Source organism: Musa acuminata, chromosome BXJ3-10 (genome assembly GCF_036884655.1).
Source record: "Musa acuminata AAA Group cultivar baxijiao chromosome BXJ3-10, Cavendish_Baxijiao_AAA, whole genome shotgun sequence".
Classification (NCBI taxonomy): domain Eukaryota; kingdom Viridiplantae; phylum Streptophyta; class Magnoliopsida; order Zingiberales; family Musaceae; genus Musa; species Musa acuminata.
In genome coordinates, this window is record NC_088358.1 from 26,636,718 (window position 1) to 26,658,023 (window position 21,306).

At 48.1% G+C, this 21,306-nt stretch overlaps 6 protein-coding genes across 8 annotated transcripts; 3 read left to right on the forward strand and 3 right to left on the reverse strand.

Annotated features, from left to right (window-relative positions):
• The first annotated feature begins 3,880 nt into the window (after positions 1-3,880).
• On the forward strand, positions 3,881-6,280 carry LOC104001039 (probable WRKY transcription factor 31). Its single transcript, XM_009423216.3, has 6 exons — positions 3,881-4,347; positions 4,437-4,535; positions 4,615-4,779; positions 4,861-5,157; positions 5,241-5,354; positions 5,437-6,280. The coding sequence occupies exons 1-6, from the start codon at positions 3,994-3,996 to the stop codon at positions 6,094-6,096; spliced, it is 1,689 nt and encodes a 562-aa protein (XP_009421491.2). The 5' UTR covers positions 3,881-3,993; the 3' UTR covers positions 6,097-6,280.
• Positions 6,281-6,526: 246 nt separating this feature from the next.
• On the reverse strand, positions 6,527-8,744 carry LOC135651812 (receptor-like serine/threonine-protein kinase At1g78530). Of its 2 annotated transcripts, none has more exons than XM_065172259.1 (5): positions 8,237-8,744; positions 7,564-8,134; positions 7,239-7,493; positions 7,027-7,160; positions 6,527-6,941 (listed from the first exon to the last, which is right to left on the reverse strand). In XM_065172259.1, exons 2-5 carry the CDS (start codon positions 7,892-7,894, stop codon positions 6,753-6,755), a joined length of 909 nt encoding a protein of 302 aa, XP_065028331.1. In that variant the 5' UTR covers positions 7,895-8,134; positions 8,237-8,744; the 3' UTR covers positions 6,527-6,752. The 2 variants fall into 2 exon arrangements, with proteins under 2 accessions (XP_065028331.1, XP_065028330.1); XM_065172258.1 differs by having other exon boundaries at positions 7,564-7,902; positions 7,985-8,744.
• Positions 8,745-10,095: 1,351 nt separating this feature from the next.
• Positions 10,096-12,075, forward strand: LOC104001040 (S-type anion channel SLAH1). Of its 2 annotated transcripts, none has more exons than XM_009423217.3 (2): positions 10,096-11,113; positions 11,347-12,075. In XM_009423217.3, exons 1-2 carry the CDS (start codon positions 10,244-10,246, stop codon positions 11,971-11,973), a joined length of 1,497 nt encoding a protein of 498 aa, XP_009421492.3. In that variant the 5' UTR covers positions 10,096-10,243; the 3' UTR covers positions 11,974-12,075. The 2 variants fall into 2 exon arrangements, with proteins under 2 accessions (XP_009421492.3, XP_018675244.2); XM_018819699.2 differs by having other exon boundaries at positions 11,695-12,075.
• Positions 12,076-12,706: 631 nt separating this feature from the next.
• On the reverse strand, positions 12,707-14,350 carry LOC135650892 (mitogen-activated protein kinase kinase kinase 18-like). Its single transcript, XM_065170562.1, has one exon. It carries the CDS (start codon positions 14,032-14,034, stop codon positions 12,736-12,738), a length of 1,299 nt encoding a protein of 432 aa, XP_065026634.1. The 5' UTR covers positions 14,035-14,350; the 3' UTR covers positions 12,707-12,735.
• Positions 14,351-14,927: 577 nt separating this feature from the next.
• On the forward strand, positions 14,928-17,578 carry LOC135650647 (zinc finger protein CONSTANS-LIKE 9-like). The gene is made up of 4 exons (XM_065170141.1): positions 14,928-16,322; positions 16,394-16,609; positions 16,698-17,023; positions 17,121-17,578. The coding sequence occupies exons 1-4, from the start codon at positions 15,729-15,731 to the stop codon at positions 17,245-17,247; spliced, it is 1,263 nt and encodes a 420-aa protein (XP_065026213.1). The 5' UTR covers positions 14,928-15,728; the 3' UTR covers positions 17,248-17,578.
• A 274-nt stretch (positions 17,579-17,852) lies between these two features.
• Positions 17,853-18,272, reverse strand: LOC135651426 (stigma-specific STIG1-like protein 1). The gene has a single exon (XM_065171493.1). It carries the CDS (start codon positions 18,270-18,272, stop codon positions 17,853-17,855), a length of 420 nt encoding a protein of 139 aa, XP_065027565.1.
• Positions 18,273-21,306: the final 3,034 nt, after the last annotated feature.

Consider the following 21,306-nt stretch of genomic DNA (forward strand, 5'->3'; position numbering starts at 1 on the left):
AATTGATTAGAAAAAGATTGGATCCTATGAGCCTCTAGCCACTTGAGTCTCCGTAAGTCGACTTGCACGGTTAGCCACACCTCCACCCCGTCAATGTCTTCGTTCGTCTCGAACAATCACCCACGACACCTTTGGCCTCCTCCGCACGTAGGTTTGCCCACCATCTACTTATCTCCCTTGTCCCACCCTCCACTATCACTCGTGGCCCTCTCCTTCCTCGTTCACGATCGTTAACCTTCCTTTTTCTTTACCTACGTCCTTCTCCTTCCTCACAAGCATGCACAATACGTAGATTCAATTACTGATAGGATTGAATTGATCAACTCATTGGTAAGCATGTAGAGACACCCGATATGTGGAGCTAACATGATTAGATTAGAGTGGTCGATATTTGGAGGCAACCAACGATGAAGCGACTACGGATAAAGATGACCAAGATAAAATCATTAATCATAAAAAAAAAAAAACTTGGCAAAAATTCTTTAAAATCAGATTTTTTTTTTTAAATTCGTCCCAAGAATAATCTTATCATATGTGACTAGAAGCTTACGTATTGTTAACATCATAAATAACAAAAATCATAAAAAGAATTAACCTTATCGTGATGCCAATACTTTAACTTGTAGCGGTCTAAAATATTGTTTGGGTAAACACAGTGGACAAAAAAAAGCCTAGGGATTCAAGGTTGGAGAACAAGAATGGAAACCAGCTGCAAGTCTAAATCCAGTAGAAGACGGCACCGGATGCAGTGACCGGCGACCTACTACATCGGCCCGTCACATCAGCCTAACTGGTACTCCATGCCACACATTTTTATAAGCTGAAACCTTCTCCCTCTTGCCTCTTGAAGTCACCGCGGTACGAAGAACAATTAATACGACGAGCGAGGCGGCAGCGATTGCCAAATATTCAACGTGGCGATCAGGTAGAGAAATCTGCTCCAATCAAGCCCAGTAATACGCAGAACAACACTCTTTTGATGCTTTGCTAGCTTCCATGAAACGATACTAGCAATGGAATCTGCAGGAGGAATTAATGGCGAGAAGAAGAGGGTGAGGGCTGCTGACGAAGGCGATGATAGTAACCGTGGAGTATTTGCTACCACCGGCAAGCGAAGGTCACCGGATACCCGTCTCATCACGTTAACTCGGATGTTGCAGTGGTTGGAAATGCTCACTGCACATGATAGAAAACTCCACACAATAAACAAAAGAGACCAACGAGAAGAAGAGAGAGAGAGACTTCAGATAATTGACCTAATAAGTAAGATGGATCCATCAAACGTGCAATTTGCATCGTTAAGAGACGCATTTTTCTACGTGGTTTCTTGGAAGGTCGTGTATTCACGTGATCTTATCATTATAATATATCAGTCAATTCTTACATATATATATATATATATATATATATATATATATATATATATATATATATATATATATATATATATATATATATATATATATATATATATCCTCTTTGTCCCAACTACTATTTCTTTGAAGCTTCTTCCCTTCAGGCTCTTACAACACACACCTTGCGGTCCTTCCTTTCCTTATTGTATTATATTGAGATCGTCATATAACAAGAGGTGGAGTTCTCAGGGAATTCACATCTCAAAAAAGTCTTCAGATGTAGACGGTGCTTCTTCTCATCTCTCACGGCACAAAGACTGGTCCAACATATCAGCGCAACCAGGCGTTTTGCTGACGGAAGTAGACCGAGAAACCATTTCGTATTCACATGCATATCCTGATCGAATGGACCGGAGGCAAGACCTTCAAGTTAGGGTTCTTCTTTGTCCAACGCCGTCGTTGAAGTTGCAGAAAAGGCCACCGCAGCTGCTCTTATTTTCTCGTTGGTTTCTGTGACCCATTAAGAGTTCTGTTTCACGTTCAAACTGTGTGCTTCTCGGTAATTGATGTCGGAGCTTTTCAGCCGCGTCGGTGAGCTGATGGAACCATTGTGCTCTCTCGTGTTGCTCCGTTGCTCCGCAGTCTAAGGAGTACACATCAAGACGAATTGACCAAAGTCGGCACAGCAGGCGTTCGTTGAAAAGGGATTATCTTATGAGCATATTGGATGATGAAGATGCATTCGATGCGTAATGCACAACGTACTCCAATTGCGTTAATTAGAATATGCCATCTGTCGAAGACCTTTTAGTACATGTTACGTCATAATCTAGTGGCGTAAAGAGAATGCTAATTCGGAACCAATCGATGCCTCGTTCTATGTTTGTCTCTCATTGGTGTCGAGTCCTATAAAACTACGTCAAGTATCAATAAAGCGTCAAGTATTATTTTCCTCTCAATACACAAAAAGATAGTAATCATCCTTGTACGAGTGATTCAACGAAGAATCCGCGTACATATACAAATGACCAAAGCTAATTTTCAAGGTGGCAGTTCCGTATTTGAAATCTTGGAAGGCCATATGCTAGTCTTTGTGTATACCATCCATCACACGCTATTCCGACTTTTTCCTGTGGGAACAGCGAGGCACGTAAGATGACGTTTCCGTCTTATCGTCGTCGACGACCAATGCATTAGTTTAGGGCGGTGCATGAAACGGTCCTCTGCCTCCGACGACCACACGATGACCAGATCCACCGATGGTTGGAGCAGCACCCAAGTCACACAGACGCTTGATTACTAACCCCACTCCAAACCTTGGACATTCGCTTCACTTTGTCCGTGATCCGACCTTAAAGATCAGGGTTAGAGTTTCGATCGAGAGAGCACAGCAGCTAAAGAGGACCCAAAGATGATGAGAACATCAGTCGCGACAAATGAGGATATTAGGAAAGAAAAAGGACAAAAAGAGGATCTGTCACAGCTGATTCTTGGCACCTCGGATCGAGGGATAGATTTGTCGTCGATTGACTTTTCGGCCTCAGGTCAGTTTGCCAGTTAATTCCATGCACGACGGTCGCTGCAATCAATCTCAGCTAATTAGGGTCGAAGAAGGAAAGGCGGGCCTCTGGTGTGTCCATGCCAGTCAACGAAGCGATGGAGGTCGTCGTCGTTTCAGGTGAGCTCTTTGCCTTCGCTACCTGCACCCCCGGGAATGTCTTTACTTGCTTTTTGAATGACTTCAGAAAGCATCACCTCTTTCGAGTCCAAAAGTCACAACTTGCTGGTACAAAAGTCACGGGTTGCTTCACATCGACGGGGACGGATGATGGGCAGATTCAACAGACCACCTAAGCACCCCTATCTCGTGGTAATACTACGTGCGTTCGAGATGGTGATGACGACGACGATCCGTGTGGAGGAGTAGTTCTTACTGTTCACGCAATGTCCTTTCCGTGTACTCTTCTCTCTCTCTCTCTTTCTCTTCCTGAAAGGGTCAAAGCTCTAAAGAACGGGGAGATACGACCGCTGCAAACGATGAGGTCGCGCTGCGTTCCACGACGCATCCCACGTGGCCGCCTGTGAGTGGGTCAAACAAGTGGAGCTCCCGCCCTTTTCCCATTGAGCTCCGCCGAGGGAGGGGTGGACATGGGAGCACGGGATCCCCGTCCCGAAGCATGCGTTGGAGGATGATGCCCACATTCTTCGTGAGGGTGAAGTCGGTGTTTGCTGTCTGGGTGAGATGCCGTAGAAAAACAGAGAACGGTGGGCCCAGTCAAAGGAGTTGACCTGTTCTTCAAGTAATCTCGCGCTCGCTCGCTTTCACTCTCACGTGGAATCCGCCAGCCCAATCGGAGGTGGTGAGACGCGATGCGGTCGCATTGAAGCGGTCACATCGAAGCGGTCGCATCGTCCCTGGAAACCTCTCGGAATCCTCCTCCACTGACGCACGACCTGATGTCATCGTTACTCCCCTCCAAGTCCTCTCCCCGGCCTTTATATTGCCCTCCCCGTCTCGGCGATTAAAGACTTCAGACCTCTTTACCCTCCTCATCCTCCGCCCCGTCCCCATCCCGCTCTTCCTTCACTTCCATCTTTCATTCAATCCAGCTGCGATCGTTTGACGATCCGTAGTTATATGGATAAAAGTGGTGGTACGGGAGTGCTCACCTTGGACACATCGGCTCCTCTTTTCCTCACTTCTTCTCTGAGCTACGGCGGTGGTGCACTCAAGCGAAAGCAGCCCATGGACTCCAGCGGCCACCCTATGGTCAGCACCGGCATCGAGTTCCCGATCTGCCTCAACCCCCGCAGAGATGTCCGGACGATGTTGCTGGCGAAAGATGAGGTGAGCAACGACGACCGCGTTGCTGTGGGTGAGGTGGATTTCTTCTCGGGTGAGAAGAAGAATTCGAGAAGCCTGGTGGAGACAGAGCTGGATCTCAAGGTGCCGAGTCTTAGTAGTATCAAGAAGGAAGATCTCACCATTCAGGTTTGTGTTCACTGGACCCGTAATTCTACATTACTTCGTCGGAAAAGATTCTTAGATTGTATGACGTTGATTCTTCTTGATGTATTTAGACTGGATTGCACCTTCAAACTCCCAACACGGCCAGTGATCGGTCGACAGTGGACGACGGGTCGTCGAAGAATGAGGATGATAAAGAAGGCATGAATGAGGTTAGAGGTTTTGCCTGAGTGAAGGATCATCCAATTTCTAATCATCCAGAACTAATAGTTCTGAATTTGCTTGACTCAGCTGGCCGCCATGCAAGCGGAGGTGGCACGCATGAAGGAAGAGAACCAGAAGCTGAGGGCAGTTCTCGGCCAAGTGACCACCAGCTACAACTCCCTGCACATGCATCTCACCACACTGATGCAACAGCGGAACCAACGAGAGACCGCAACCCCGCAAGCACATGAGGTAAGATGGATCGTGTCTGTACGAAGAAACCCAATTCCAATCTATTAGAGCAATCGAGCCAATCAGCTGATTCAAATCCAGGCTATGGTGGAGGAAAAGACTGATGCCAAAGATCGCGACCATGGAGGAGTGCTTGTCCCGAGGCAGTTCATGGATCTCGGCCCAGCAGCCGACGACGAAGAAACGTCGGACTCGTCGACGGCAAGCCCCGATCGATCCGCCTCGCCACCGGGAAACGCTGAAGTAGGATCGGCAGAACAGAGCTGGAACCCCCATAAGGCTCAAAAATTGAACCCCACAAAGCCTGCTGACCATGCCCAAGAAGCCACCATGAGGAAAGCTCGTGTCTCTGTTCGAGCTCGTTCGGAAGCGCCCATGGTAAGCTTAGGACCCTTAATTGGATGTCTACCTACGACGATGCACCAATCTGTTGAGTACATAAGACTCTGAATTCCTTGCAGATTACCGATGGATGTCAATGGAGGAAGTATGGGCAGAAGATGGCGAAGGGAAACCCGTGCCCGAGAGCTTATTACAGGTGCACCATGGCAGCCGGTTGTCCCGTCCGCAAGCAAGTAAGCGCCCATCTCCTCGTACCGCTGTTAGCATGAACATTAAGCACATAACTCTCGCTGATGCACTGCATTCTCCGATTAGGTTCAACGGTGTGCCGATGATCGTTCGATACTGATAACAACATACGAGGGCACTCACAATCATCCGCTCCCACCGGCCGCGATGGCCATGGCGTCGACCACCTCTGCCGCAGCGTCGATGCTCCTCTCCGGGTCGATGTCGAGCACTGACGGACTGATGAACTCGAACTTCTTGGCAAGAACCATCTTGCCGTGCTCGTCGAACATGGCGACCATCTCCGCGTCTGCTCCGTTCCCGACCGTCACGTTGGATCTCACCCAAAACCCGACGAACCCTTTGCAGTACCAAAGGCCACCTGCCGGCCCGTTCCACGTCCCCTACCCTGGCGCCGCTCCGGCCTTCAGTGCGCCTTCTCAGCCCCCGTCCCTACCGCAGGTCTTCGGCCAGACGCCACACAACCAGTCGACGTTCTCAGGGCTTCAAATGTCGCTGGAGATGGCAGCCGCCCAGTTCCCACACCCAAAGGCGCAGCCAGTCATGCCACCCTCGATGGCGGAAACGGTGAACGCAGCGACCGCTGCCATAACTGCCGACCCGAACTTCACGGCCGCGCTGACTGCCGCCATCAAGTCCATCATCGGCGGCAATCATCAGACCGTCAACGGCAGCAATCTTATCATCAACAACAACAACATTATTCCCGATAAATCTTGCAGCTAGCCCTGCAGTTGCAATTTTCCGGCCACAGTTGGTTGCTGTTGAACATACATCGCTCCTTCCCTTTTTCCCTTCGTGATCATTCTTTTACATATTCATTTGTTTGACGGAGAACTAGAAGACCATGTAATCATACGTGTTATTTGGGGCGGTGCAAGAAAACAGAGAACTGCATTACTTCCCCTTCTTTCCCCTGTTCTCTTCTTCTTTCTCGAGTGTGGTTGGCATTTTCCCAAAAGGGAGGTGTGCGGGGGTTGGTGCAATCCTCCGACCCGGTCCTACTCGCTTACCTCTTCGTGTGGGGCTCTTCGTCGGCGGGTCAACGATTGCGTCCATGCACGTGAAAACACCAAGGCGACAGAAGAAAAAGAAGAAGAAGAAGGCCGGCATCAATGGCAATTGGACCCGTTAAACCGGTCTGACACGGTATTAATGAGTTGGACCGGATTGAAGCCCTTTCCGGTGTCAACGAATTCCGAGTTGACTCCTTAGCTACCTTTAACTAAAATATTATACAAAAATAAATACATTAAAAATATCTTTTATATTATATATATATATATATATATATATATATATATATATATATATATATATATATATGTCTTATTTCTTATCGGAAATAATGACTGTCTGCATGAGCAAATGGGAGGAAATGGCTAATCGATGAGGGAACTTATTTGCTCGAGCATTTTAAGAACTTCCGCCATAGCCGGCCTCTTTGAGGGATCCGATTCCAGGCATTTCTCTGCAATGCGGAAGGCTTCCTTCACCTCTTCGGTAGGAAAACAGCTGAGGGTGCTGTCGACTGCTTGCTCTCGTCTTTCATCTTTGACGACGTCTTTTACCTGTTGCACAATGATTCAAACCACCATTAGTTTGACTTGGATCGATGTACACCAATTTAGAGAGTTTGGATCGTAGAAGCTTTACCCAGGTTACCAGCTTCGTGCCTTCTTCGATGAATGATTCATCTGTGGGCCTTTTACCGGTTAGAAGCTCAAGCAAGACCACACCGAAGCTGTAAACATCTCCCTTTGTTGTTGCTCTCCCTGTGTCGAAATATTCTGATGAAACAAGCAGAGTCATTGTCAAATGGAGACAGGGGTTGAAGAAGAAGATGATGGTTGCTGCAGATTACTTACCAGGGGCAAGGTAACCAAATGTTCCAGCTACAATCGTTGAAACATGGGTCTGATCTGTGTGCATCAGTGTTGCTAATCCGAAGTCAGAAACCCTTGCCTCCATGTTCCGGTCCAGCAGTATGTTGCTTGATTTGATGTCTCTGTGGATTATGTGAGGTATGCAGTCATGATGCAGATATGATATGCCTCTTGCTGCACCCACTGCAATTCTGTACCTTGCAGGCCAGTCAAGAGGCTTCTGTTTGCTCGATTTGCCTGCATCACAAACTTCTTGTCAGCATCTGATTACATGAAACCTAGATCGGTAGAAAGAGCTGTAGATCACCATGAAGCAGAGTGTCCAAGCTTCCATTTGGCATCAGCTCGTATATGAGTAGATTAAACTGTGCTGCAATGTAGAACCCATGGAGACTGACAATGTTCCTGTGCTTTATGTCACCCATGGCCTGCAGCTCTCTTTCAAATCCACGGTCTGTGTCTTTGTTTCCCTTGTTCAATCTCTTTACAGCGAACGCAGTCTTTTCGTCTACGGTCAACCTGTAGACGGTGCCGAAGCCTCCGGATCCTATTATGTCCTTGTTTGATAACTTCATCGTCTTCTTCATAAAAGCCTTGGAACTCAGAGATTGTGCTGCTGGAGACCTGAACACCACCATTCTTCCGCCTGCTAAAAGGCAAGTCAGTGCTCTGCTTCACATTCAACAACGTCGATCGCTCTATAACAGAGTTGCCTAAACGGGATTGACCTGATAAGGAATCTTCGATGATTCTGCGTTTTCGTGCCCATCTTTTGTAGAGCAGAAAAGATATAATGATCTTTGACATCACAAACGCAAGACAGCAGATCGTAATATAGAGTGCAATGACAGGAGATCCAGCCATGTCTCGCAAAGTACCTATTGATGATTCAGATCGTCTTCTTTGAGGTTGAGTAGGGAAAGAACTGCATTGCACCCATGAAAGCTTTCAAAATCAAACGTGAAGCAGAGTGCACTCACCGAAACGGAAGTAATAGTATCGGTACCTTTGGACAAGACTCGAAGAAGAAGCTTGCGAAACGACAAATGATGATGAGTGTCAATCATGGAGTTGGAACCAGGTGATAAGTACAAGCAGGGGATCTCCGGAAATGGCAGCTATCATTGGTGACATGTTAGGTGGAAGAGCCACACGAGCCTACCTGTGAAACCTGTTGGATCTTGTGAAACCTGAGCTACCACAACCTTCCCTTTCTTCGTGTACTGGATCCTGCTACGGTGGAGAAGAAGGACTGCACGTGAGACCCGTGAATAATATGGATCATTCCGAATCAAAGATATACCCAAAAATAATTGCTTTGTCACAGAAATGACAAATCCAATGGCCACATTTCTTAGTTTGTCTGTTTTTGGAGGCGGATTGGAGAATCTTTCATGAACTGTTGCATGTCGCTAGCAACACGTAATGGATGAGCAGTGGTTGGGATGCTCTTATCACTTCCGATCCTTTGGTGACTGTGTCACCATGTCATCTGTGGGACTCTGCGTTCAGAGACTGCATGTGTCGTTCCTCCTGTCCAAAGCAGAGGAGAATTGGCTCGTAACAGAGGCCTCTGCTTCCAGCACACTGAATTAATACAGTGATGACAAGTCAATTCTTCTTCTTCGTACTCAATGTTTTTACTCAATGTGCGCACCGAAGGGTGCATTGCACGCCGACAACCTCTGATTGTCGGAAGCTTCACAGTTTTCCTACCGAAGGCGAGAAGGCAGGATGACACAGGCCTGAGAAGGAGATTGGAAGAAGAATGACCAAAACTAGAAACAACCAGCTGTATCCAATCGTACCTGCTACTACAGCGATGGTTCTGCAAGTTCATGTTGGCCTGGATCCAGTTCTTGTCCAGTAAACCACATGTCGTCTACTTAGAACCTCCACTAAGTCTGATGCCGCTAAAGTCAAGATTTTCTCCTGAGACCGTCCAGGGAGGGCACCATAATGGCTTTCCATGCAATAGCTCACCTTGACAAGGGTTATCCAAAGTTTGGTCTCATCCTTCACCCCATTAATCTGAGAAACCAAGGAAAAAAGGTAGAGAAGATGTGAACTGATGTCTGCTTTGAACTGTCACAGTGTACTTGCTTCTAAAAGCTGAAAGGGAAAGACTTTGAGCAGTGCCAGTTGAATCAGAGTCATCCCTCCCCAGCAGATGCTTTAGTTCATATTTATATCCTTATATAGGACCAGCAGACTCTCTCATACGTTGCTTTGCTTATGTCCACTTCTAGTGGACTCAGAACGTGCTGAAGCTCTTCCAGTGATGGTCCCATGGAGCTCTTCATGTCCACTTCTAGTGAAGCTCTTCACACAGTACAGTGATGGTCGCATGGAATAATAGTAGCTTTTTGAAGGAGATACATGCCGACGATATAAAGCAATCTGTGTGGCTTCAGGTACTTCGTATCGCAGCAGCACGTTCATGCATATGTCTGCATACGTACTGCCAAACCTAAGTCCACTAACTTTGTTCATGGTTATCCAGTGCAGCTGTATTTATCTTTCTTGGAAGTGGAATGACGGGAATGGCTGATGCCCAAAGCTTGGGAAGTTGATCAACACAAATCTCACTGGACTATCACTGAGCCTTGGTCGGAAAAGGTGGATTATGTCGTCAAGAGGAAAGAGAAAAGAAGGTGAAGGATCAAAAGAAGTGGATGCATAAAAGAAAGATTAATATGGAGCCTTTGATGAGTCCAATCACATGACAATCTCTGTTGAGAATCCATTAAACTAAAATGGTGTGAGTTTTTGAAGTGCATAATGCGGTCCACCAATATTTCGTTACCCACCAGTGTCGAGTTGCATGCGGGTCGATGACTCGTCCGGTCATCCACTCAGCCGCCTTCCTCCTCGTCTCGAATCGATTCCCACACCCTTTTGCCCTCTCTCTCTCTCTCTCCCCCCTTCCCTTCCTCTCTATATATAGACATATACTGTGCTACATGAAGAGAATACGATGATCAAAGATGGAGCAAAGCGAACACCACAACCCCCACCAAGTCCAACTACAGATCCTTACGTCATCTCCGATTGCCATTGCTGCGGCCACCGCCACTGCTTCTGAGAAGGTTCTCTCGAAGCTCTCTGTACTGACGAAATTCCACGCGGGATACTTCCGCATCAGCCTCTCCCTGTGTGGCCAGGCTTTGCTATGGAAGACGCTCAGCGAGCCGACCACTGACGCCAGCGCTCTCCGACCTGTCCTCCGTAGGTTGCCCTCCGCTGCCTTCGTCCTCCTCTGGTCCCTCGCCTTCCTCACCCTCGTGGCCCTCTGCCTCCTCTACGCTGTGCGCTGCCTGTTCCGGTTCGGCAGCGTGCGCGCTGAGCTCCGGCACCACGTCGGCATGAACTACCTATTTGCACCCTGGATATCTTGGCTCCTGCTCCTCCAGTCCACGCCCTTCCTCCACCCCAAGACGACTTGCTACCTCCTCCTCTGGTGCGTCTTCTCTATCCCCATCCTCGCGCTGGACCTCAAGATCTACGGCCAGTGGCTCACCAGAGGGAAACAGTTCCTCTCCATGGTGGCCAACCCGACAAGCCAGATCACAGTCATCGGCAACTTGGTCGGGGCACGTGCGGCGGCGCTGATGGGATGGAAAGAGAGCGCTCTGTTCATGTTCTCGCTGGGCGTCACGCACTACCTCGTGCTCTTCGTCACGCTGTACCAGAGGCTGCAAGGGAGCGACTCCCTGCCCGCGACGCTACGTCCGGTGTTCTTCCTCTTCTTCGCCGCGCCGAGCATGGCCAGCTTGGCCTGGGATTCCATCAGCTCCACTTTCGACATCTCCTGCAAGATGCTCTTCTTCCTCTCCCTCTTCCTGTTTGCTTCCCTGGTAATGAAAAGTCTTAACTATCACTAGCTTATTGCCAAAGTTTTCAGTTTGGTGAATCTTTTCAACATAATTCAGTAATTAGAGATATAAGCACCCATCATCCTGTGGTAATAATCACTCTAATCGATATAGTTTTCTCTGTGAGAACAAGATAAATTGTATCTTTATTCCCCACTAATGAAGCTTGAAAACAAGGTTTTGTGGCATGGAACTAATGCGCATGCACAGCTTAGACGGCAAGCAATAAGAGTGAAATGGTCAAGAGAGAGAAAGAAGAAGAACGCGAGATTCCTGGAATGGGAGATAACAACCTGGATTACATGTTAGACGGACTGCTTGCCTGGTCTCGTAACATACATGCTCACCTTTTAAGGAAGAGGCAAGCCACAAAGGAAGCACCACCACGGCACCACATCTCCGTATCCTATGGAGTAAAAAGTATGCGTCGGCGCTTATTGCATTGCATGGCCGCTCACGCCACCACGTCACATCCCAGTGGCTACGAATCCGTCACAAACTCCTCCGTCTGCGTAAGCTTTGACGGTGGCATGAGATCACAGGGAGATGGCTTTGTGCTGCAGGTATCGCGGCCGGCGCTGTTCAGGCGGTCCATGAGGCATTTCAGCGTGGCGTGGTGGGCGTACTCCTTCCCGCTGACCGTGCTGGCGCTCGCCGCCACCGAGTACGCCCAGGAGGTGAAGGCGGCGGCGGCCAACCTGCTGATGCTCGTCCTCTCGGTGCTCTCGGTGCTTGTCACCCTGGCGCTGATGGTGTTGACGGTCATCAGGACCGGCGATCTGCTGCCTCGCGATGATCCGTTCGTGTGCGCCACATCTGCTGCTGGGGGAGCAACTCGTTGACAACATTCTTCCTTGTATTCACGTACATTAATACGGACATGAGAATAGATCGCATCGTGTCTCGTGTTCTTTCTTATTTATTCAATCCTTTTAGTACCTAAATTTACCGATCTGTGGTTGCAATTATTTGTATGTCATGTAAAATACTAAATTTACTGATTTAATAATACATGACATAAATTGAACAAAACGATTACACTTTAGGTGGTTCGAATCCGAGCCTAACCTAATCGTCGCACGGTCGAATGCGATATGTACCAAATCTGGGTAAGGTTAGGGCTGGAATATTTCCGCCGAACCATTGGTCGGATTGGGTCAGAATTGACGCACATCCGAAGTCGAGCCACCTGGAAAGCAACCTTCAACCGACACGACCTGTCTACCTCAATTCGTTCACGTGAGTCGATAAAAATTAGGCCGGACCGACCGGTTGAACCGGTCTGATTCGATCAAACAAAATTCCGGTTCGACCAGCTATAGACCTAATATTTTGTTGGATAGCGTGAGAGCATCATATGGTCGCCACTTAACAACTAACGGACGGTGCTTCGCGATGCCGAAGAGACGCCTCGGATATGGGGTGGTATTGGGTGCAGCCCAACACCAACTCGCAGATAAGGCTCAACCCGGTCGAATTGCATGTGAACCATGAAAGGGAACCCGGCCTGCCCGAAATTTGATGCAAGGATGTTGAGCAGTAATCGTAGGTTATTGCGATATTAAGAGAAAGATATAGGAGAAACCAGAGGGAAAAGACCACTACTAAGATCTAACGAGACCAATAGGAAATCTCAAATTGGTGGAAGAATACACCTCCGTCTTACAGCTCACAAATTGCCGCTCTTCTCCCTCTGCTACTTGTACAAAGCTCGTGTCACAGTGACCACTGTTACTATTGATCACACCAAATTCGTGTGAACTGTGGAAAGAATCCACCGTATCCATATGATGAATACTGCTAAGCTTGCTGCCGTCACCACAGACCGTTATCTCACCGTCGGTGGTGGCACCGGCCGGACAACTTGGGAAGCCGTGGCAGTCCTCGCCGTCGCTCCTGACCGCCACCCAGTTCTCGTCCCATGTCCAATTAGGACTGCTGCTGCTGCTGATCAGATGTTGGATCCTCGCCGACGGTTCATCATGGGATGGGTGCTCGGCTGATTGCTCGGAAAATGACTCCCAGAATGCCTGGTCGAGAGTGCTCTTCGGCGAGGCCCAGAAGCGATCTGAATCTGGTTTAGACGAAGGATTCGTCCGGGAAGAAGCCACGAATTCGTGCCGGAGGAGCTGCTCTGCCGTCCACCGCTCGCTGGGATCCCGCTTGAAGCACTTGCTCAAGAAGTCCTTTCCCTCTGCCGAGAGCCAGCTCGGGAAGTCCGGCACGACCCGGGAGAAGGCGATCCGATGAACCACGCCGATGGCGTTGGGAACGTCAGGCCATGGCGGACGCCCGGTGGCCATCTCGATAACAGTGCAGCCTAGAGCCCACACGTCGGCCGGAGGCCCCTGTTCTTCTCCCCTGGCGACCTCCGGGGCCATGAACATCGGCGTGCCCCTCAACCCACGACATTCTCCGCCGCCACGATCATTCTCGTCGATCAAGCTTGCGCACCCCAAGTCGGCAATCTTGGCGCGCCCGTCCGACCCAATCAGAACGTTCCGGCCTTTGACGTCGCAGTGGACGACGCCTTCCGAGTGAAGATAAGCCAAACCCCGCAGGATCTGATATGTGTAGGATCGAATTGCGGCCTCATCGAGCCGACCTCCATGCCTCACGATCTCGTCCGACAGCGAGCCTCTCGGAGCATACTCCATGAAGAGATTGTAGTAGAGACCGCCGGCGAGCCTGTGTGAGCTGACGTCGAACCCGAAGCAAGAAACTACATAGGGAGAACCGAGAGAGGACAGAATCCTCTGCTCCCTCTGCAGGACAGCGGAGCGAGAGAGCTCCACGGACTTGACCGCGAAGACCTCTCCAGAATCCAAATCCGTAGCCAACAAGACGGTGGCGGACGAGCCGCGGCCGATGACACGACCTCGGCGCCACCCACCAATTCCCATCTCGCGATGCGACAGCGAAGAGGTGGACGGAAGCGAGCAAGAGGCAGAGGAAAGAGCCTGTTGTTGTATGAATGAACTCCTCGGGTAAGAGATTAGATAGATATATATCGAGAGAAGGGGCGACAAATATTTCAGACTCCGTTGAGTGCGAGCTTTCTCTTTAGATTCAGTACGTTTGGACTTCCTTGTCGCCAAGAAATACTAATCCAAAGGGTGACGCACGCCGCACTGCGCCACCTGTCCCTTGCTTCATCCTACTGTAAACCGGCGGCCAGGCGTGATAACGTTTCGTGTGACGATTGGAGAAGCTCTTCTCTTTCCTTCTCCCACTCGAGTCTATCCGCCTTAACTTTGAGATTGCGTCACGAAAGTACCGCTCCAGATGCTGCGTCGGCCACAACACCACAGCTTAGCTCGCCGGATTCGAGCCCACGCGGCCGGCTGCAGTCCACGGGACTCGACTTGGACCATCTCAACTCGAGAGAGCGCGAGGAATATTATGTAGGCATCTGCCAACAAGCCGACGGTTGCCTCACCTAACGAATCTAGCAAGCGTGGAGGGCCGTAAATGCCGTTATACCAAATGTGCCAATACATCAGCTCTTAGATTTCACACCTCGAGCCAAGCTATTGCTTCGCAAGCTCAACAAGTACACGTGCTCCCCCTGTTAGTCTCTCGTAGAAGGTGGGTTCACCTGTGCCACCAAACGAGCACAGTGACATATCCATTCGGCACACACCAATTTCTTTGGTATGTTGAGTGCTAATCCAAATATAATAGGATCATAAAGGCAAAAGGGGGCAGCTCATCGCTTGCAAGCCAATCATCCCATCCCCCCCTTCCCTTTTTCCTCCCGTCTCAAGCCACCCCCCACCATCAACACGAGGGAAAGGGATGCATGCCCAGCTTCGAGATGCTCTACCTGCTTCCTTCATGGCTTTGCCGACACGCTTCCCTTTCTCGCTCGCTCAACTATCCGCCGGTGGAGTAACGTAGGACGTAGCTTTCGTTTAGTTAGGAGTTGGACCTCCGTTCATCATTCGAGCACACGAGGCTCGTTTTCCAAGCATATGGTTTTGGACCATGGGAGGGGGATGAGTGAACTGCCATGACGTCGGTTCCCGGTGTGGTGTGGTAGGCCATCGAACTCCAAGCCTTTTTGGAATTAAATGACCAAGAAAAAGGAGTGAATGCGTTTGGACGAGGAAGACGAGTTGAAATCTAATTCTGCTTAGAGATTGATCGTGGAAGGTTGTGGCTCCAGGAATTGACACCGGTGTCGACAAGATATATCAAGCGGGCATCTTTATTTATGTCCTTGCGAATTTTCCTCTATTTATATCCTCGCTATAGATAGAGATAAGAATGATGGAGATAACGCACGTGGAAATATATTTTGTGTAGGTCATAAATATCCCGGTTTGCTTGGTTGGGTGGCCATTTGTTGCGCCTCCGCGCAACCTCTTCTCCGTTCTCCCCGCGAATCCCCGGCCCAACAAAACCCGCTATCGATGCCATCCTCCTTCACTTCGCACCACTCCCTCCCTCTCGCTTCCCGATGGCATCGACGTCCTCCTCCTCCCTCCTCTCCCTTTCTTCCATCATCCACACCTGAAGCGACGCAGGCACACGTACCTGCCTCCGTTCCCGCGTGTCCTCCACCTCGTCAGTACTCTTCCTCTTTTGACCGCCCATGGAGTCTTTGTGCGACTTCTGTAGCGCCCAGCGTGGCCTCGTTTACTGTAACTCCGACGCAGCCCGCCTATGCTTCCCCTGCGACGCGTTCATCCACTCCGCCAACGCCATCTCCCGCCGCCACCTCCGCGCCCTCATCTGCGACCTCTGCCTCGCCCGGCCCGCCTCCGTTCGATGCCTAGACGACCGCATTTCCTTCTGCCAGTCCTGCGACTTGGCCGGTCCTGAGGCCGGAGGCTGCGGCCCCGGCCACCGCCACCGACGCCTGAGCTGCTACTCCGGTTGCCCCTCCCCGCACGAGCTATCCGCAATGTGGTCCTCACTGCTGGACCTCTCCGACAGCACTCTTCTTCCTCTTCGGAAAACGACGACGACGACCACCAACCAGATTTGCGCTTCGCGCAATAGCTTGGCGGTCGGGGAGGCTGCGAGCACGGTTGGAAGGGCTGGTGTGTTGGGGGTGACAAAGTTTCATCCCCGTGTGGCTATCGCTTCTTCTATCTCGCCGATTGTGTCACCTGAGTCCAGTGTGGTGCTTCCCTGTGGATCAGAGCAACAGGGTTTCTTTCACAACGAGTGCAATCCGCCAAAGGTTCTCTCTCTGTCGACTTTGCATCAAACGTACTGCACCATTCAGTATTTTTAATTGCATGTGATGGACAGATGAGATTTCCAGCTTCCAGTAATCTTTGGACATGTGATAACGACGAGCTTTGCAAAGGTTTCAGCACCGGCATGGCTGGCTTCCACTTTCAAGACGGAACAGAGGCACTCGGCTGCCCACAAAACAATACTACAAGCCCATTTCATGATACAGGATCGGATGACTTCATCACGGACAAGAATTTAAGTGGTCACATTGAAAGCGCATTAATCGAGGTTGTCCATTATTCTCAGAACTCTCGGTTCATATCAGCTATTCCTTGTATGGTTGACATTTCCAATGATATAAACATAACGGGTGCAGACCTCACCTACAGTCCAACATGATTGCATGACTCTTCGGTCACCTGACACATTTCAACTCGCCAATGCTGGGCAGCCAGTGAACGGCAATAGCAACAGAAGCGACAACCCAATTTTACACACCGGAAATATCTGCCCAACTATTTCTCTTTCTCTGTCAAACCTCACTGGAGAAAGCAGTGCTGATGATCACGAGGAGTGTGGGGTATCTCCCATGTTCCTCACAGGTGAGTCAACATGGGATTCTAATCCGGAACCCGGACATCTGCATCTGCAGGAGAGGAACGAAGCAAAGATGACATACAACGAGAAGAATAGAAGTCGAACGTAAGTTTCTTATATAATGGACATGCAGCTAAGTACATGCCTATCAGTATGTAGCAGTTGGCAATATCTAAGTACGTGTGCTTTCTTGTATTCGCAGGTTTGGGAAATCAATTACGTATGCTTCACGTAAAGTTAAAGATGATACGAGAAAGCGCATGAAAGGCGGGTTTGTAAAAGCTGATGAAACTTGTGACTTCGATCCTTGTCGAGCAGGAAGCAGCTGAATCGGATCAAGGGCATCATTTGTTTCACAGCTTGTATTCAGATCAGGTACTGTAAATTTGTGTTCTTCCTGCATGGAGTTTGAGTGATGGTCTTTTCCTGGTTAATTTTGATGGTACGGACAAAAACCAAAGACACTTGTTCATGAAGAATGTAGTATTTACCTCCATTCATCAGTCACATAACCGATGGATCTTACAAAGACATAACACATATATCATTTTATGTATGCAGGACCGTATAGTAGGATTGGTGCGTCTACAACCTTCTCGAGGTTATTATTCTTGGGAGTTGTTTGCAGACAGGATAATTTTTTTTTTTTTTCTTTCTTTTGTGTTTGTTTGATTTTGTTTCCATTCTTTGAACTCCAAAGAGTTCCAAAATGTATTGTTCCGAAAGGGGTCAATCGAGAATAAGTCTGCGTTTCAATCACTCGCTGCCAGTTTGATTAAGAGTTCTCATGTCAAGCTTAATCATTACATCAGCATATTATATGTATTTTGTTTCCTTCGTTTACAAATCTGAATGCAAATAATGCAACCGAAGAACTGAATAGAATACAACAGGACAAGAAACTATGAATGCACAGTGACGATCGATTCATGCTCTAAGCATAGCTGCACATCCCGTACTGGCAGAAGCTACCCTTCTTGCACCGCTTCTTGCAGCCACCGCAGTTCTTGGGGTCGTACATCACGTTGACGCAGCGGCCGCCGCAGCACGCTTGGCCGAACCGGCACTTCGTCCCGCACTGCCCGCAGTTCTGGTTGTCGCTCATCACGTTCACGCACTGCCTCCGACAGCAGTCGGGACCGGGGCTGCCGCTGGCGCGACAAACCCTAGGGAACCTGTCGCAGGTCATCGAGCCTCTCGTCGGATTGTACTGCGCGAGCAAGGAGTAGATCCCCCGGGACAACGAGGCTGGTGCTGCTGCCGCCGGCCGCTCGTCCGCTTCCGCGGAGGAAACGGAGAGGGCGAGAGATGTGGTCATGGCCACAGCGAATGCCACGACGAAGAAGAACCTCATGGCCATTAGGTGCTACGAGAGGTGGACGAAGATGGTGATGAGAAGGAGATGGGATGCACGATGGGTTATTTATAAGGGATAATTTGCATGGACGTGTAAGAGAGGTTGGTCAAAGGTACATTCTTCAAGGCAGCTGCTTCACGTAACCACGAGCAGGAGTTCAATTCATTCAAGCAAATGGGAAGTTAGGCCTCTCGATGGAATCAGCTGTGAAAAGCTGAGGTAGCCCATCTCAAGCTTCAACAGATTGACAGGTTAATCTGCCATGCCATGCAGATATGCACTCCTTCACTGATTCCTCATGTTCTTCAAAGTCCACGGTGTACGCCGCAGTTTGGCGTGAGGAAGCCGAGTTGGCGAGTCATTGACTATTGTGGCCCATGCAAAAGAGGAGTTCCTAATAGTGTTGACTTGAAAGCGTGGACCATTCAATCCATGGGGTGTTTCCAAGTCGAAGGCCCAGAAATGTCAGCATCTGGTGGCTTCTTCTGGAGCACCGGACTCGTGGATTTGTGTTGGAATTGCACCGAATTCTTGACTCCATTTGGGATGCATTAGGCCAACGTCAAACTGGCATGCTCATCACCTTTTGAATGGCCGAGTGTGTGCTACGGGGGATGTTCAAAGCTGTGGATCGCAGTGCGAGAGGAACAGATTAAGCGTAGACATTAGTAGTGAAAGAAAGAATTATCGTTGGCGATTTCTTCCATCCACTGTATCGTCTATTTCACGTCAGTAGCAGCGGTTGTTCATTGATGGATTCAATGCACCTGTAGATGCATTGTTCTTAATGAGATATGATCTCATGTGTACCAAAGATGCATTGTTGCCATCTACGATGACTTGTTAGATAATACCAGCTTCGATTGGAGCTATACAAACGCCTAATGATGCGATCAGCAATGGTCCATCTAATGTTACAACCAAATGGAATTTACAGGTCCACTCTGCATATTAAACCTCGAGACATGGAAGATGTTCAAACATGAGTTCCTGCATGAGATCCATCACTTATATAATAATATATTGCATATGAACTTGATGTCATTAGCTTCCATGCTGCAAGAAGCTCGTCACTTTCAGGTCATATATCTCTGAGAACAACGTTTTGATGCGTACGTAGTGATGAGTGATGATAATAAGGGTTTTCACGATCATGACAATGGCCATGGCTTTGAGAGCACCTCTTGCCTTGTGACGATGAGATAATTAGGCGTGCCAGACAAACATAATATTTATATAGTATGGACACTCATTAGAACAAGAAAGAAACTTCACTAGGTAAGTTATTTCACGAAGGCTCGTTATGAATTCCCCAAACTCTTTGTGAGCTTATTTTGTCCCCCATAATGAAATATTAACTTAATCATCAGAAAGGTTTTATTAGACGCATTCCTGCTCTAAGCTTTATGAAATTGTCAGAAGCAAGATCAAGATGACCAAACATTATACAAGCACGATTGTTGTACTATCCAAAATGATAGATAACGAATGGTATTATTAATCCAACTCAATATTGAAAAAAAAAATCTAATAGGAAAATTTCTGACTCACAAACATAAGTCCTCTTCTTACATTCAACATTATCATTGTTATTATTATCTCGCGACATTGCTGCTCCTTCGTGATGTCACTGCCACCGCTATTGCTTCGTGATGTCGCTACCAACATCATTGTCGTAGAGTTTATTTTTCTTCTTAGGTATATTTTCATATCATCTTTTTTGGTTTTCTCCTCGATCGCTTTCTCTTCTTCTCATTTATCATCTTACTCTACTTGTCTTATCTTTTCTCATTCTCTTTTTTTCCGCTCCAAAACACCAATACTTATCATTATATCTATCGATTCGAGTAGACAAGCGAAATATGTTTGATACCCAAAACGACAATTCTTACTAACGAGTCCGAATAAAACTCTTACATGATATCTCTTTCCCACTTGATATCATTAAATCGAATCAAAATTTTAATTTTGTCACGGTGAATTAATGATTAAAATTTATAAATAAAAATTATCATAAATATATCTTCTTGTTTTTATGAAAAGAGTCGGTACTAAGAAGGGGGGTGAATTAGTGTAACGGTAAAATTACGTCGGTTCAAAAGATCTTCGTACGATAAAAATCGATTTCGTCGGAAGATGCATAGTGGATGTAAAGTAAGTTAAGAGGTTTGCAGTAAAGTAAATTGCTCAGATATAAAAATGCAAACTAGAGAAGAACACGCCGATTTTATAATGGTTCGATTGTCGTGACCTACATCCACTCCACCGGTTCCCCTTCCGTCGAAGCCACCGGCATCTACTATCGATCTTCCTTTATAGGCAAAGATCAACCTCCTTCTTATAGCTCTTTCTCCTTTTACTGGATTTAGGAGATAACCCTTACACCCCCACTCACTCATCTCTCAAACTATTCTAACACTTAGAACTTTGAAAGAAGTTTCAGATAAGATTACAGCAGAGTTTCTTTCCTTTTTACTCTCAATACTTGTGTAGTTTAACCAGGGATAAAAGGGGTATTTATAGGCCTTGAGTTAATTCAAACTTGAAGCCTAAAAATATTTCATCCCGGGTTTCCTGGGTTCGGGTGGTACCACCGCCTGACATAGTCTCAAAGGCTGTGCCACGATGGTGCCATCTCTTGGGTCACTATTTGGGTCTTTCATTGGGCCCAACACAGTCCTTACATAAGCCCAACTATCCCATAATTGGGTTGGCCCAAATCCAATCCTAATTATATGCTAACTACGAAATCTAAGGTATACTTAAGCTAAACAAGTCCCTAGGTCTTGGTTTTTTCCGACGAACTTCTGACGATCTCCCGGCAATGTTCCAATGGACTTCCAGTAAGCTCCTGGACTTCACGACGATCTTCTTGGCGAGTTCCGACGAGCTTCTTCCAGCAAGCTCCTGGACTTCTCGGTTGGTTCCTGCAGAACTTCCGATGAACATATGGACTTCTAATGAACTCTTGAACTCTCAACGAAATCACGTCCCTGACTCTGAGATTTCATTTTGCTTCATGCCTTACTAT